The following is an 18,202-nucleotide window of genomic DNA, read 5'->3' as shown; positions in this document are numbered from 1 at the left end:
CACGAGGAGTCAAATAACTATATATATTTTTTCCCGCACACTTCAAAATACATGTAGTGTGAACTCAAAATTTGATTATTGATTTTCTAGAGTTAGAGAACTTCGTTCACTTCCCTTCGATAGTTCATTTTCCATAAGTAGAATGAAGTAGAGGGCTTAATGTTTTTTTTTCTTCAAATTATATTATAATCGACATTCAAAAAAAAAAAAGGAAAAAAAGAAAAGAAAAAGAAAATAGAGATTCCAACCTATCAAAGAGCCCCCCCCCCCCCAAAAAAAAAATATAATTATATTTTAAGAAAATTGAATGTATACATTATATGAAGTCAAACGGATAAGCAGCTCATTTTTATTTCATGTTAATTGAGCTAATTAACTTTCAATATTTTTTTTTTTTAAAATACATCCTGGAGAAAAAAAATTAACATATTTCGTGATCGGCAAATACCGGTTTAAATTGAATGGAAAAAAGTAAACTTTAAAAAAAAATTGACGACAGTTGACATACTTCACGACAACAAAAAAATCGTTAAATTGGGGTAATGATATCGATATCCCGAATATATACTTTAGCATAACTTTACAATATATAGCCCCATTGTTTCTTAATTTTGTGTCAAGGTTGTTGCGTTGCTTATTAAAATTCAACCAGTTCCTCCAAAGCGGACTGATGTTATATATTTTTAATTACATAATTTCATTTCACCTGTCTTTGAATTGATTGCAGCTACTTTTGTTGATAAATATCCATCAGTTGATTCCATCCGCTATCTATAGTTCAAGTTTAAAAGGCAATTAAAACTTCTTGAATTTTTATAGGATAATCATATAAGAATGGACAATGATTTTTTCCCCTTTATTTTGTAACCAAACGGCAAAAATGTAAAACACAAACTTTATTTCACAAAAATAAATAAATTGTTAGTACTTATACAATCGACAGCAAAAATAAACGTTAGTGATGAAACCAAAAACGTGTAGAAAATGACCACAAATATATGACATACGCATATCACAAGTAAAAAAAAATATAATAAATGAATAATCTAAAATAATATCTCATTTAATTATCTCGAACATGCTCATGTACATATCTGAGTTATGAATATGTATTTGATCATAAAACAAGAACTTTGAATCATAAGTATACTACATAGTAAATCTACATACAGGTTATCAAAATGATCTCATGTAAATGTTTCAATTGTGTAAAGGCTATAATTATTCCATGTAGATATTAGATCTAGGAATATTCATAGCAGTAAACATGGTACATCTAGGGGTCTGAATGATAGTACTTATCAACAAATGTGGAAAGACTGTACTCTTAATGTTGAGGACGGATGATGATGATAATAATGGTGGTCCTTACATACTGGAAGAAAAATAGGAAGTACTTTATCTCCAATAAAATGTATATGTACTTACAACAAACAAAGAAATTTACTATAACATCTCAATCGAATTACACATTAAAAACAAAATACCAAAAACATCTACAAAACACATATGGACGCTCAAAAGACAAATTCTTCATAATGTATGTCTGTATAACAAAATTATGAAGTTAATCTACATGTATTTAGTTAACTACACATCATTGTTGATTAATCAATAAACATTGATTAGTAGTTTACGCGGTTAGTTTCCAAAAATAAACCCAATATATAATGTTAAAAATGGCAAATATTGTAGGAAATAGGACTCTGCAGATCACATCTAGATAGGATGCGTAGGCTAGTCCCTTGTTTTCCTGGAGTTTTTCTGTTTTCTCTTTGGCTTCCGTCTTTAAGTTGACATTACCAAACTCATTCACAATAAGCTGAATGATAGAAAATGCAAGCATCATTATTATTTAATACATGTACATTTCATTTTAATGTACAGCAAAAATTCTAGCTATTTTCATATTGATTCATAGATTAATACTTAATACTAGTACTATATTCAAGCTTTGTTAAGAATTGACTTTTCTGTATCCTTTTTGTAAGAATCCATACATGCACTTACATCTTTCTTTTCTCCGTCTAACTGACTCTGTCGACGATGACGCAGACCTTTTGTGACATCATTACCATTTTTCTCTTTCTCTATTCGGCCAATTTTTGTCATTCGAAATATACTCTGAAGAAATTCTTTTTCTGACTTGTTATTTCTACTCAGTACATTAGCCACCGAGAACTCAATCAGCGCCGCAAATACAAAAACAAGACATGTTGTCATCCAGATGTCAATTGCTTTGATGTAAGAAACACGAGGAAGTGACGCATTCACTGCAGAACTCTGGGTAGTTATTGTGAGAACTGAGAGTACACCCAAGGAAATTCGGGCTGGGACTGAGTTGACATTAAGCCAGAACGACACCCATGACAATAAAACAATCAGGAGACTCGGAATGTACATTTGTATCATGTAATAACCAATATTGCGTTCCAAATGAAAGTCAGCTTGAAGATAACTGAAATTTCCTACAAAATAATACGGTATAATAAAGATACATGTTTAAATAATAATGTGTTTCAGTTAAAATCCAATGACTGAAGCAGTGCTGTGAATCTGTTTACCCCTTTATTGTAACATTATTAGCACTTATTATTGTACCTCTAAATCTGTGGGTTCTTTCCCGAAATGAGTAATTCCTTCCGGTGACCTCAAACTGAGGGAGGCTGGTCTGATTCAGAGCGACGGCATTTTCAGAAATATTGGACCACCTCAGCTGTATACTGCTGGTGGTATAGCCAACTATAGATAAAAGTAAGTATTAACTGTTAACTGTGTTTTATTATTTTTAACTGTGCTTAAATCGAAGATGAACGTTATAAGTCTGGACTATCTTTCATTAAATTGAATAATTATGAAATGTTTTGCACTTACAACTTTCTATTTTAATTGAACACGTTTGTTTGTCAAATGGGAACCTTTCCAAATTCATAGGACAAGACAGTGTTAAGGCAATTCTGTAATAGAATATTAGCAATAATCATTCGGAGCCAAATAAAAATGATTTTGAATTACATTTACTAAAGCTCTTTTATTGCCTAAAGAAAAACATTTGTATTATGATGGAATACACACACACACAAAAATCTTATCGAATAACAATCGCGATTGCATTAAATTAACCTAGTGGTGTAGTCAATCGTCCCATTGCGGTGCAATCTCATCATCTTATTATCCGTCATTACGTTGAAGAAGTTGGACTGTTTTTCATTTGGGAAATACAAGTCCGGGACCCAGAGGCGTCCCATCTTAGTAGCGTCTAGTTCTACGTACTCCAGCGTGCTTTTCACCGACGAAAACTTTTTCGTTATTAGGGTGTTAATCCAGCGTAAGTGTAACATTACAGAAATTCTAAAATCCTGTAAAGAGGTATTATAAAGTGTTTAAAGTTAATTACAGTGAAGCCAAATTTACACGAATGATCGAATGTTTATAACACTCGTTTACCATGTTAGCTTCATTGATGGAATCGAAACTGTTTACGTTCAAGTCAGCCTCGATGACTGTAATTTTATCTGCAAAACAATGAGGGTCAATTTATCATGGAGTGATAAAAATGACTTCGATGCAAGAATCTAAATTTGATTTGAAGAAACCGAAATATAAGGGATATTTATAACTGGAATATTTTGTTAGTATTCTATGCAGAAATATTTGATGATAAAGTCTGTTATAAAATTTTATTAATTTTGGAAATAGAAAAATATCAAATATATCTCTTCTAATTGGAACATTGATGTCATTTGAAAAAAGAGCCAAAAGGCGTTTTGCAGAATAACGTTACTTACCAGAGTCAAACTTATCATAGTTTGGCGGATTCTCTAAATCCTTTTCACTAACTATACGCATCAATAAATCTGTTCTGAAATGAAAAAGATTCCATATTTTCAAAACAAAATATGCATTTTATACAAAGACATAATGTAAAAACTGCGTCATTTAGAATGGTACATTGTTCACATTTCATCGTAGGGGTGTCTGATAAATACGTGTAGATAAGTAGGTATAAAGTAATAATTCATGTATGGGAATAATACAATGTACACAATAATATTTATATAAGCGGCACAAGAATTATTATGTACTCCCTTGTCAGTTATCGTCCTCCGACACTCCACCTCCACCCCCCAGAAAGATAATGATACTAGTAATTACTTATATTTTCGTTTTTACCTCACAGTAATTATATCCTTACCAGTCTCAAACTTCATACATTTATATGAATGTATCCTTCACAGAAATTATGATTAAGAGGGTTGGGTGGTCATGGTCATTTTTAGACTATTTAAATCTCCAAAAAGAAGAGCACTGTATAACGATATGGGAAAGTGCATAAGAAGTAAATACTATAGTTGGAACGTATATTTTTTCTTTACTTAAAATAACAGTTTATGGCCAGAAGAATCATATTTCATTTTAAAGGCAATTCTGTTGGTTAATTTTCCGACCTCCCAACCTCCTTGAATTATTTTTCCATCGCCTTTCCCCATTCTGACATCCACTTTTTAGCTCACCTGAGCCGAAGGCTCAAGTGAGCTTTTCTGTTCAAAATTTGTCCGTTGTCTGTCGTCGTCGGCGGTGTCGTCGGCGTCGTTGTTGTCGTAAACTTTTCACATTTTCATCTTCTTCTCCAGAACTACTGGGCCAATTTCAATCAAACTTGGCACAAAGTATCCTTGGGTGAAGGGGTTTCAAGTTTGTTCAAATGAAGGGCCACGCCCTCCTCCAAGGGGAGATAATTACGAAATAGCAAAAAATTAATGGCATTATTGAAAAATCTTCTTCTCAAGAATCAGTGGGCCAGGAAAGATGAAACTCATGTGGAATTATTGTCAGGTAGTGTAGATTCAAGTTTGTTCAAATCATGACCCCCGGGGATAGGGTTGGGCCACAATGGACGATCAAAGTTTTACATAGGAATATATAGGAAAAATCTTCAAAAATCTTCTTCTCAAGAACAGCAAAGCTATGATTGGTCATATTTATTTGGAAGCATCCACAGGTGGTGTAGATTCAAGTTTGTACAAATCATGACCCCCGGGGGTAGGGTGGGGCCACATTGGACGATCAAAGTTTTACATAGGTCTGGAATATATAGGAAAAATCTTCAAAAATCTTCTTCTCAAGAACAGCAAAGCTATGATTGGTCATATTTATATGGAAGCATCCTCAGGTGGTGTAGATTCAAGTTTGTTCAAATCATGACCCCCTGGGGTTGGGTGGGGCCACATTGGACGATCAAAGTTTTACATAGGAATATATAGGAAAAATCTTCAAAAATCTTCTTCTCAAAAACAGCAAAGCTATCATTGGTCATATTTATATGGAAGCATCCTCAGGTGGTGTAGATTCAAGTTTGTTCAAATCATGACCCCTGAGGATAGGGTGGGTCCACAATGGACGATCAAAGTTTTACATAGGAATATATAGGAAAAATCTTCAAAAATCTTCTTCTCAAGAACAGCAAAGCTATGATTGGTCATATTTATTTGGAAGCATCCTCAGGTGGTGTAGATTCAAGTTTGTTCAAATCATGACCCCCGGGGGTTGGGTGGGGCCACATTGGACGATCAAAGTTTTACATAGGAATATATAGGAAAAATCTTTAAAAATCTCAAGAACAGCAGAGCCACGGTTTGTCATATTTATACGGAGGCGTCCTCATATATTGTAGATTCAAGTTTGTTCAAATCATGACCCCCCCCCCACTCCCTTTTTAGGGGTAGGCTGGGACCACTTATGCATTTAAGCTTTTCAATACTAAACTGATTTTTCCTTTTTTCCTAGCCACAGTGCTCAGGTGAGCTATGTGGCCCTTGGGCCTCTTGTTCTTTCTGTAATCGACGTATAGCCAGCCTTCTGGTGTAATGACAGCCGAAGAAAGAGACAAAGAAATTCTAGTTCAAATGTCACTAAATGACTCTATGTAGTGATGAAGGTAAACCCACCGATTCTACTGACCTGTTTATTTTATCAAGCATTGGATAAATCTACATGACTGTGTGAAGTTAACTCATATTCAATTTTTTTATTCTAAGAAACGAAGATTTATATCAGTTGTCTCGAAAAACGAATATTTATGCTCTGGCACCAAGAAGTGCATAACCTTTCTGATAAAATCTCTGTAGAATATTTCAGGAGTATAAAAGTCGATATATATAACAATATTTTAGAACAGAGCTGTGATAAACAAATTCAAATGTCATTCAAAGGGATATAAACAAAATACAAAAAATAGCCTGTTTATTTTCATATTTTCATTCTACGCACAAGTTGTCTATATGTTTATCGTGAATTTACTATATAAAAAAGACGATTTATGTGTTTCCAAAACTTATTTGTCGTGTTTTATTAATTTGATTGACACAAATCCGGTAATTTTAGTCTTTTTAGGGTACTATGTCTCACGACTTGGAAGCCAATATGTTTCAGTTTACTCTGACCGCATGCACGTCATGCCTGCGTTTGACGACATTACTGTTAAGCATCTAACCGGATGTGACAGAGAATCATCCCCTAGCTGTTGTTTCCACGAAACTTCCAGACTCGTACCTTTTTAGCTTCTCCAATGACCCTAAACGTGCTAATATACGAGCCATCGACAGATGCATTTGCGTACCAAAGAATGAACAACGTTTTGATATTCCCTAAAATTGAAAGTGGCTTTAACGAGACACACATGTACGTTAAGTACTCCCTATTCTATTATCATAATTGTAGTTTATTGCTATTTCTGTCATATTTACATAAGTGGGTCTGATGAGAGGTCCCAAACCAATGCCTGCAGACACTGGTCTAGTAAATGTTATCTGGAAAACAACCATTTTTTGGACAATATTGGTTCTCATACAGTCCACACGATTTTTCCATAAATATATTTACTGTTCCACTGTCGTTTAAGATATTGTTTTTCCAGAGGTTTATACAGAACTACACCTGCCCAGTAAATTAATTTATATTAAAACAAAAATTTATTGCAATGCTTAAAAAAATCATAAATTATACAACATGATGCTGTGAACACATACTGTGAAATACATGTATATTGGACTTTGTAACATGGTTCCACGAATACATAGGGCCGGAACGCTCTAAATTTCTTGCTTTGTTATGCCCCCGTATCGAAAATTCGGGGGTATATAGTTTTTGCCCTGTCCGTCCATCTGTCTGTCTGTCTGTCTGTTTGTTGCAAAAACTTTAACATTGCTTATAACTTTTGATTGGTTGGAGCTATGGCTTTCATATTTTACATGTGTATTCCTTGTGACAGGACCTTTCTTTGGGTACCATCATATTTGACCTTTTGACCTTGATCTTGGAGTTTGACCCAGTTTTATAAAATTTTACCCAACTTTAACCTTGGCCATAACTTTTGAACAGTTGGTGCAAGGGCTTTCATACTTCACCTGTGTAATCCTTGTGACAAGTCCTTCGTTTGGATTCCAACAATTTTGACCCTTTGACCTTGACCTTGGAGTTTGACCTACTTTTGAAAAACTTTAACATTGGCTATAACTTTTAAACGGTTAATGCTAGGGCTTTCACTCTTCACAAGTGTAATCCGTGTGACAAGACCTTTCTATGGATACCAACAACTTTGACCCTTTGACCTACGAGTTTGACCTACTTTTGAAAAACTTTAACATTGGCAATATCTTTTGAACGGTTAGTGCTAGGGCTTTCATTCTTAACATATGTAATTCTTGTGACAAGACCTTCCTTTAAATACCAACAATTTTGACCCTTTGACCTTGGAGTTTGACCTACTTTTGGAAAACTTTAACCTTGGCCATAACTTTTGAACAGTTGGTGCTTTGACTTTCATTCTTCACATTCTGTGTAATCCTTGTGACAAGGCCTTCCTTTAGATACCACCAGTTATAGCCCATTGACCTTGACCTTGGAGTTTGACCTATTTTTGAAAAACTTTAACCTTGGCCATATCTTTTAAACGGTTAATGTTAGGGCTTTCGTATTTCATATGTGTATTTCTTGTGAGAAGGCCTTTCTTTGGGCTCCATTAATTTTGACCATTTGACCTTGACCTTGATGTAAGACCTAATTTTGAAAAAACTTTAACTTTTCCATATTTTTTCAATGGTTGCTGCTATAGGGCTTATACATTTCACAGGTATATTCCTCGGTACAAGACCTTACTTTGGGAACCAGCATATTTGATTTGCATTTGAGAAAGTTTAACCTTCGCTATAAGTTGCCATACGGGGCATCAGTGTTTCACAAACACATCTTGTTTTGTTTTGTTTTTATTTTTTTTACTTTTTTATTTATTTTTTTTTTTTTGCGATATTAGCACCGAAAACAATAAACTTATGTCTGCAATATGAAAGTAGCTAATTGTGAGGGGGTGAGGGTGGTTGATTTTTTAAAATCAGTATGCGCTGTTTTCCCTATAGGTCAGTTGTTTTATTAGATTTGCCATATTTCTATTACATGTAATGACGAGTAGTTTCTTCAAAACTCGAACGCTTCATAGTTTGAAAGAAGTATCCAAGTGATGGGTGCCAGCCAGATAAATATTAATTTTAACTGGAAAATCGAACCTTTTTGAGTACTGAAAATTAAAACTTATCTAGTAGAATTACAAATCATGTGTGACACCTAAAATTATGATAATCTTTCTTTTTATGTATGCATTTTTACCACATAGTTATGAATTTGTAGACTTTTATAGAGTGTCCAATCAAGCAATCCAAAAATCTTATTGTATACGTATTCACGATGAAAAGTGTATAGTTAAGTAACGAATGAATTTCAAAACAACACTAGCTTATCCCATCTGTTTTCAAAGTTTAGTTATAGTTTTATAATACGCTCTGGACTGAGACAGAAAATAACCATATCTCTTCAAAAACATCCCCACAACGTCAGGGGTCCTGAGTCAACACGTGTTGACTCAGCACCCTGACGTTGTGAGGATGGTTCAGAAAATGTTAAATGGTTGTTCTTTCTGACAAAATTAATGTTTCTAAATCTTTAGTTAATGACAATATATTAGAATATTTTGTTTAAATTTGAAGTATTTTCTTTTAAGAAAGGGGAAAAAAATGTCTTTGAGCACACAGTCAAGCAGATATTGCAATGTCCCTCCTACGAGAAAAGATTACATTAGCACAATATCAAGGGCGAAATAAAACGCCTAGATCGAGTTCATTTTAGTACGAGATGAAATATTTTTTGCGGTATTTTTGTGTTATAACGCAATTTCAAATCAAAAGCATGTCGTGGAATGTTTTGTTGCTTTGCTTTACTGTGGGTAATAAATTTGGTTCCACCAACATAAGATATAACATAAATATCGAAAGGCCAATTTTGAATATGCAGACTAGCTAAAGCTACAAGTAATTTATTGGAACTAAGACCCCATAAACAACATACTAATAAACATGACCAAGCGAATACATCTTTTGGGGTTCCTGTTTGTTTGATTTACTGAAAGATAAAGTCGTAATCATGCTAATTTTTTTATTTCAAGATAAAAGAAGCCAAAGAAATATTCCATTTCTTATGTAGGCTTGTCGCATAGCTTTCGTTTTGCCGTAATTACTTGGTGGAGAAGGCAAATGGGTCCACTTCAAGTGTTCTTGTCAGCTACTGGTTAGTGTAATGTCCCATTTATCATTCTCTGATTGACTTTACTCGCTCGAGTTACAACACTAGCATGGATATTTATCAAATCAATTCTCCATGTAAACGATTCTACAAGCACCAGCTGTAGAGACCTTAAAAGACTTATGTGAAGAGATGGAATCGAGCAGATAAGAAATGTTATTATTATAAGAATGAAGTTGATTAGTTTTACTGGTAGGATTAGTCAAGCTAAAAAAGTTCTGCTGGCGTCCAGCTTAAATAAAGGAATAATACCTCAGTGACTGGCTCTCAGTTATTTCCCTTTGCAAAACAAATAAAAAAGCTAAATTTGCAACGCTCTCTATAAACCAAACAAGTAAAGGTTACTAGCTGCGATTTCCTACCTTTGCATTCTGGAGTAACTCCATGAAACTTTTACATAAAAGAATAAAGAAAGCAGCATCCACAACTCCATTTTGAACTTTTCTTTTAATCTTGGCGTTTCTGGATGTTCTAAAGAATTTGTTGGCACTCTGGGGCAGATTAGCAAAGTCGATATGCCGGATTAGATACAGAAATAGCCAACAAACTGACACACATTACACTATTGATCTCAATCTCAGGGGAGTTTTTCCTTCGTTGAAGGGTCATCACCCTTTTTCCTATACAGAGTATTCTATCGATGCTGGGATAAGAGCAGCATTGGATAATACGTCAAGGGGGACAATCCAGTTTACCGGGGATTAACTAGATGAATCGTAAATTCAGTGTATCTGAACGAAAAAAAGCCAGAGAGTTACTGCTGTTTGCAGATTTGAAATATATCTGTCTTAAATCAATAAACATTAATCGGATCATTTATTTTGATTATATACTAAAAGTAATGATATCTAGTGATATAGTTTACGTGGTTATGGTCTATCGTTTGTCTTTAAGCCCCCCTCCCCGGATTATCTTTCTATCAGTGCCGAATTTACAAAGTACCCCATACTGAAAAGCTAGAGATTTCACAAAACTATTATATGTATTTAAAAAAAATATATATCGTTTTTCAACTGTATTTAAAAAAAAATTCTGGTAGAGTTCATATAAGAAGAATGAACGACATAACTGATATATGAAGAATAAAAATTACTTTGTTATCTGAAATTTAAAAAAAAAAACAATTTAGGTATATTTTGCTTAACATATTTCATGATTCAAATAAATGTAATTTTGATATAGTCTGCAAATCACCTTTATTTCGGAAAGATTATATTTTAAAAATAAATTGACAGCACAATCTTCGAATTTCTTTACTAAGCAGATACATATGTGTAATATTACATGCACATTATCGTATGCATTGTCACATAACATTGTCTGACCTATGTGTTTATACAAAATAGGTCTGTTGTTTACAGAGTATGGGTAAACACACAAGTTCTTTGGCGGAATTATTGATATAGCAACTTCCAAGCTATCAATAAGTACAGAGCGACCTGTACTACTACTCACCACGAAATATCACGTGGGCGGAGAGAACGTTTCATAATCATATTCATTGGCGAAAACATCGTTCCACTTCATTTTCATTTATAATGTATAACTTGAGTTACTAAACACTTTTGAATACATTTGGCGTTTTTACGTGTACGGAATTATAGACAAATGTCTTCCCACAATTTTCATTAAAATAGAAAATTTCTTGTCATGACTAATAGTCATAACACCAAATTTTCTATTTAATAAAAATTTGTGGGAAGACATTAAGTGTACTGAATGTGTCAAGTATATCTATATTGTAAAGGTTATGCAAATAGAAAGGGATTCACTATACGTCTATAGTATACAAATTGGTTTGTTCGGTATGGCTTTGAAATATTTATGCTTGAAAGTGAATTTAAGAAGTTATTATCAATTTATGTAAATTGCAACTGCTTAATCAAAATTGCATATGTTTATATCACAATTTGAAGAAAATATTGGCATTTAAATATAAAGCTTTTGCATAAGACGTGAAGAAAAAGCCTTCTGTTAAACATGGACAAGATAAATAAGACAATATAAACAATAATAATATTCTTCTTAGACAAAAAAATACTTAACATTCATATAAACTCATAAAACATTTGAAATTCGAAATCATTTGTACATTGACGTATATTTCATACACTGCTCTCTCTAGTTTCAGTAGGTCTCCGACACGCTTTAACTTAAAACAAAACAGGAAATATACCAAGTAAACATATATACACGTGTTTAATTATAATGGCGTTCTACACATACCTTAATACTTTTTTCTCACTAGGTCCTTTAATTTGTGCAATAACCACGGAGAATCCAGCAACGAGTGGTAAAATCCACGACCACTTCATCTTCTTTTTACGTAGCTCTCAGTCCCTCACGACATTGAAAATTCGGAACCGTAATATTTACAATTGGATGAGCAGTTTCTGGAATCAAATTATATATTTTCCTCGTAGCTAAGTTAAAACAGTTGGCAGAAAGCCGGGGATCGTTTTTTTTATCAATCTAATCACCAGTCGTAACTCCAGCTAAGTATGTTCCCCAAACTCACTGATGTCTGAGAGCGGACGATGAAAGACGCGCTAAAATTCAACATCCGAATCTAACTGGTTCTGAAATATGTATTTTCGCTTTAAATCAATGACGATAGCGTAAGATATATACACCTTTCATCAAAATAAATAATTTGTAGTTTTATTAAAGTGAAAATAATAGCTAAGGGAATTCAGAACTTCAAAAATAAATGCAGTACTCAACATAGTATTGAATACATGATGTTTCAACACGATTATAATACAATAATCAATATCAAATTAAAAATTGTTTGATGTAGGGTATGTTAAATCGTACGGCTAAGTATGCAAGGGGTGTGGACATAGAGCTTCAAGTATACAGAAGCCAATTTACAGGGGATTTGCTATGAAGATTTAATTAAACTAATCAAAAGATTAATTTGATTCGGTTTTTAAGCAAATATGAGAAACAAATAAATAAACCAATGATTATAAAAGAAAAACAGGTTTCCCCCGCATCGTGGAATTAATTAAATTAAAAACATAAGATTTAGTACAAAAACTCCAGGTCCCTCAACCCATGATCAAATAATTAATTTTTCAGGAGGGACTTAATGAGATCATTATTATCCAGACAAATCACAGTAAACATAGGCATTAAATAAAAGAAGTTTTGGTGTGAACAAAGGATCGTTTGGCATCGCCGCGTTTATTGGTTTAGCAGAAACAACTATCATCGGTAAATAATCAGCCACCGAATACAGAAAAAAGCACATTATCCAGAGATTACAGCTGCTTCGTATGCGCCATGCTAACTGTCGCTATGACCTGTTTTTTGGTTTGAACGTATTTTATTGTCTTTAAATTGTACAGTTCGGATCGGGCAAAAGTTCTAAAACCTTATTACGCCCTTTCCCTGCATGTGAATTATATTAAACATTTATATGGGTCACAATTGAAAGTGAATAAACACAAAAAAAATAGAATCAGCAGAAGATCAAATATTCTCTAGGATGCATTCATTATATAACACAAAAATTGAATAGAATCCACAAAAAGTAAGTATAGGTCTTTTTTCGCAGGTTTCCGATATCTTGAATCAAATACCGGTATAGTGATAAAACTGAACAACAGAATAAACTAAATGACATGAAATTAGTGTTTTCTTTCTAGATTATATGCAGGAAGGATTAAAATATTCTTAATATAATTAATATAACATTCCACTATTCTTATCAAAGTCTTTGAGGAGACCAATGTTCGTGGATTCTGTGGGTTATCCACGGATTTACATCACGCGAACGATAACTTTGTCAACATATTGGATTACATACGTGTTAACTACAAAACTGTGTCCTCAAAAGTCATTGAAATTTAATCTTAAGTACTGTGTACTCGTGTATTGTATACTTTGTTTATTAGGGAGATGTAGATATGTATACATTTTGATTCATCATGATTGCATTTCTTTGAGGAACTAATGATGAAACATCTGCGGAATGGTCTTAGGATTTTAGCTTCTCACCAATTATGCCAGACAATATGTTTTCTTAGTATTAAAACTACCTACTTCAATTTTTATCCCCTTGCAACGAAATTGGAGGGGGTATAATAACGCGCTTGTGAGTGTGTGGATGAGTAGGTGCGTAACGGAAGTAACAATTTACCTCGGGATCGATATGCTCTTTTGCGAGGGAAAGTTTTGCCCCTGTTAGTTTCTTGATAAGTCGTCAAGACAGAAAAATAGTATCTTATTTCAGTTGGTGAGCAATGAAACGTATCTCTAGAAAATAATTTAAAAATAATGTGCTTGAAATGTTTAAGTTACATTAGCCGGTTCTTTATTAGACGACGTGGCCTCGAAGTCAAAAACCACAAAGCTATAGTAAGATACTTGTAAACATGTAAGTGGGCAAAGAGCCCGAAGAATAAAAAAATCCCCAATTTTTTAAGAGAGGAAAAAATATTCCACTGTGTTTTTCAAGTTTTGTAAGAGTAGGATTTGGATTTTTAGAAACTTTGAATAGTACATGTTACAATTATATAAATTTGAATGACATGTAATGACAACATAAAAAGTTTGATATTTAAAAAAAAAATTGTCAGGGATCGATATATTGAGACTTGTCATATAAATTGAAACATAAACTTAGAAAATATACATTCTTTAAAATACTGGTAGTGGCGATTCTAAATGGTATACTTCTCAATTCTGATAATGTTGTCTGACACTTACGTACATGTATTTTAAGAAGTATTTTAATGAAACTCATTGTTGTCCTCGTACTAAAGTCACATGTTTTTTCCCCCTCAATTTTCCTATCAAAAACGCAGTTTTTGATATTAATTCGTCTTATCTCCGAACTGAGAAACATTAGTAAAAATACCCATTATAGTCATGAACAACTATTTATTTAGAGGATTAAAGTCAACAAGGTTAAATCATTTATTCTAACGCACAATTATTACGCCACAAAAAACAGTAGCCAGTTGGAAACCAACTTTCACCTAAAACGGGATCAATTCAAACAGAGAGTTCCTGGTGTCATTGTTTGACGTAATTCACCGTCTTAAATGAGGGAATACTGACTGAGATTGTCCGTTAAATTGATTTCAGAACATTCTCCAAAATCTCGTTTCTAGAAGCTTTATTAGCAGCATTACCAAATATTGCGAAACACAATATGCATCTGATGGTTTGTATTTAATTAGCGTGATTGATTCGGGCTTCAGAAAAATTTATAATCGATGTATCTTGGTCCTAATGACCATATTTATCGTTTTATCAAACTCTTCCCAAGAAGCGACCGCTGCCAAATCTCCATCATCTCTTTCTTTTATTATAAACCAGACATAGCAAGGGTTTTATAATTCACGGTGCCTCTGAATTTTACAAATACGCTGTTTTATTATTCTGTGATCTTTCTTTGTTGCTATTACTCAACTGACTAAGAATCTTGTTAATTAACCATCAATTTCCAAGTAAAAAATATATAAAGCCTCGTCAGACAAGACATTGTGGGAGATTTCTCAAGATAAGTCAGAAATAGTACACAGTAGGAGACATAGATGAACAAACATTAGTAATACATTAAACAAATTACTTCCCTATATAGTTATGTATGTCGTCATCATTTTTTATATCCATCATGTAAAAAATGTCGGGTTCCTTTGAAATGAGACGGTAACATCCTAATCACTGACGTCTTGTTTTACGAGAATTTTTATAACATTCTCCTAAATTGGATCCATATCGGCATATTTTCTTTTCAAATTGGAGAAAGGGTTTTATTTATTGTTTTTATCATGTTACGAATAGATACCGAGTGAACTAACTTCGCTTAGTGCATTTATTTTAGCAAGAGCGCCTGTGGTACCCTTTTTCACTCGCAGAAAAATGATTTCATCGTTATTATATTCTAAAGAAACTTCCAAAATGTGCTTCTTTTTGGTTGCATGTTAATATACCAGACTAGTAAACGTATATTTAAAACATGCGGTTAATACTTATGCAGAAGGGGAAATGATTTTAGATATAGCTCTGCAGTTTAGATGAAAAAGAAGCAAAATGATAAATATATTTAACAAAATGGTTCTGTATCTGACTGATTAGCACGAATCGCATATGTCACCGTCAATAAGGTCAGTGAGCTTTTTGGTCACACAATAATTGGCATGTTAATCAGTGAGGTCGACAAATTGGCATGGGTATTAATGGTAAAGCACAATGTTGACTGGTCACCATGGTTATTACCGTTATTGCCAACTAATTGAATGGCAAATGGCACTGTTGACTTATTGGCATAGTATACTGGTATTCTCAATTGATTATAATGGTAATGCATTACTGTTGACTGGTCAGCATGGTATACCGTATTGTCGACTGATTGTAATGGTAAAACGGCACTGTTGACTGATTGGCATGGTATACTGGTATTGTCAACTGATTGTAATGGTAATGTGGCACTGTTGACTGATTGGCATGGTATACTGGTATTGTCAACTGATTGTAATGGTAATGTGGCACTGTTGACTGATTGGCATGGTATCCCTTTATTGTCAACTGATTATAATGGTAATGTGACACTGTTGACTGATTTACTGGTATTGTCAACTGATTATAATGGTAATGTGGCACTGTTGACTGATTTACTGGTATTGTCAACTGATTGTAATGGTAAAGTGACACTGTTGACTGATTTACTGGTATTGTCAACTGATTGTAATGGTAATGTGACACTGTTGACTGATTGGTATGGTATCCCTTTATTGTCAACAGATTGTATTGGTACGGTAATATGTCACTGTTGACTGATTAGCAGGGTTTACTGGTATTGTCGATTGTTTGGAATTATCGACTGATTGACACAGGAATTACAGGTATTGTTGACTTGTTAGAGGTATAATCGACAATCGGCAGAGAATACCAGTATTTAAGACAGTTTGACGTGATATCATGCTATTAATGAACTTTTTTGCTGATAACAGGTTTTTTATCTAACATTTTGACGAGAATTAAAAGAAGCACATGAAGTTATATAACAATTTTAAACTCAATATTAATACGATATAGTGTCACGCACACGCATTTAGCCGGTAAAATTCTGAATGTATGGCAAACTCATTAAAGTTCATTAAAATCCACGCACATGTATATCCTTGTTTGGTGAATTCAGTGTAATCTATACACTATATTTTTCTTGTTTTTTTTCAATTGGGCATGAACTGTATACAACTTTTTTTTAGCTTTTGGTGGGGGTAGCCTTTGGTGGGGGTATAGTTCCTACCAAATTTTTTTCTTTATTCTCTCCGCATTCTTGAATCTTCAAGCCCTTTGGTGACTGGAAAGAAAGCTTAAAACTCTAACAGTATAAAGTATAAACACAAAACACCGGAGTTTTTAAAATAATTTTTTACACATAGGGTCTACTTATGAGGGTTTTTATTGTTCAGTTACTTTTCCTTCAGCAGTCTACGTCACGTAATTAACGTCATTGATATTGCAACACTAAAATTTCTTCTTCTGTTTATTTTTAAAGTAGTATCTTTTATTTCATGTATCAATTAGTTAATTATGAATACTGTCGCAATCGATCTGTCATGATTACAATACACAAGAGGCGTTGAAAGACAAACCGTGGGATACAAGACTTAATCCATTGACTGATTTCCATTTGAAAAGGATTACCGTTTGATAAATAGAAATTATTACATAGTTAAATCCATATCATATGTCATATCAGCTCGAGTGACCCCATACCAAGCCTTCGGCCCTCGGGCTGAAATAAGTCTAAGGGCTGATTTGACATACGATATGGATTTTAGTTTGTAGTATTCCATTTATCATATACTGAAAATACTCGATATCTTCTTTTTACCTTTCAAAGTCATTAAAGAATGTTTGATACATGTACACACCTTTTTTTATTATTATTAAATAGAGCAATTTAAAGTCACTTAAAAAAAAATATTGTTAGTCCGATCTTCAGTAGTTAGGTTATTAAAAATGCTTAAAAAATTTCTCTGAATTCACAAAGTACAGTGTATTTACCCATGGTATTTCCTTCATCATGTAATCATATTATAAAGAGAAAATAATCAAATCTCAAATATATTTTTAGGAAACGCGAATAAAAGCACCAGCTTTGCATTTTTGCTTATTGAAAATTGATCAACAGATATAATTTAGGATTTTTTGGGTGGTAAAAATGTCAACTTTTTACAAGTCCGTTTCTAAGACTTCAAAGAACCGTGAATCATATTGAGATGCTTGAAATGAAAATTGTTCCAAAAAAAAGATTGCAAGTTTTCAAGCTTAATTTTGAGACTTTTTAAAATTAAATGAGTATTTATGAGCTATCGTTCCTGGCTGGGGAGCGAATATCCTTAAGTCAACATCTGATAGTTACATAATTTTAATATATTTTTATTTCAATAAAATGAAATTAATTAATTTTCCAAAATTCTTCCGATTTGATATGCATTTTTGCAAGCTGGTCTCATACGTGATATATTTTCGGACCTGGCATTGATATGGGGTATGATGACCTCAGCCGTATCGCACAGTTTGGAATCGGTGTTTTTATTACAAA

The 18,202-nt window shown here is 33.3% G+C and overlaps 1 protein-coding gene across 2 annotated transcripts; it reads right to left on the bottom strand.

Moving 5' to 3' along the window:
• Positions 1 to 908: 908 nt before the first annotated feature.
• On the bottom strand, positions 909 to 12,154 carry LOC133196340 (glycine receptor subunit alpha-2-like). Of its 2 annotated transcripts, XM_061332247.1 has the most exons (9): positions 11,857 to 12,154; positions 9,993 to 10,121; positions 3,789 to 3,862; positions 3,448 to 3,515; positions 3,124 to 3,359; positions 2,875 to 2,957; positions 2,602 to 2,742; positions 2,011 to 2,468; positions 909 to 1,822 (listed from the first exon to the last, which is right to left on the bottom strand). In XM_061332247.1, exons 1-9 carry the CDS (start codon positions 11,943 to 11,945, stop codon positions 1,634 to 1,636), a joined length of 1,467 nt encoding a protein of 488 aa, XP_061188231.1. In that variant the 5' UTR covers positions 11,946 to 12,154; the 3' UTR covers positions 909 to 1,633. The 2 variants fall into 2 exon arrangements, with proteins under 2 accessions (XP_061188231.1, XP_061188232.1); XM_061332248.1 differs by lacking the exon at positions 9,993 to 10,121 and having other exon boundaries at positions 910 to 1,822; positions 11,857 to 12,153.
• Positions 12,155 to 18,202: the final 6,048 nt, after the last annotated feature.

Source organism: Saccostrea echinata, unplaced genomic scaffold (genome assembly GCF_033153115.1).
Source record: "Saccostrea echinata isolate AGI-Se365-2 ecotype Australia unplaced genomic scaffold, CSIRO_AGI_Sech_v1 ptg000030l, whole genome shotgun sequence".
NCBI lineage: Eukaryota > Metazoa > Mollusca > Bivalvia > Ostreida > Ostreidae > Saccostrea > Saccostrea echinata.
The sequence above is the reverse complement of the archived record's forward strand: the minus strand, read 5'-3'. Positions and strand labels throughout refer to the sequence as shown.

Bases quoted from the DNA above. Each gene is read 5' to 3' on its own strand.
- LOC133196340 (XM_061332247.1), bottom strand. From the start codon at position 11,945: ATGAAGTGGTCGTGGATTTTACCACTCGTTGCTGGATTCTCCGTGGTT. The intron at 3,516-3,788 runs GTAAGTAACGTT...ATTGTTTTGCAG, and splicing joins CTATGATAAGTTTGACTCTG to ATAAAATTACAGTCATCGAG. The intron at 2,743-2,874 runs GTAAGTGCAAAA...TTTTATCTATAG, and splicing joins TTCAATTAAAATAGAAAGTT to TTGGCTATACCACCAGCAGT.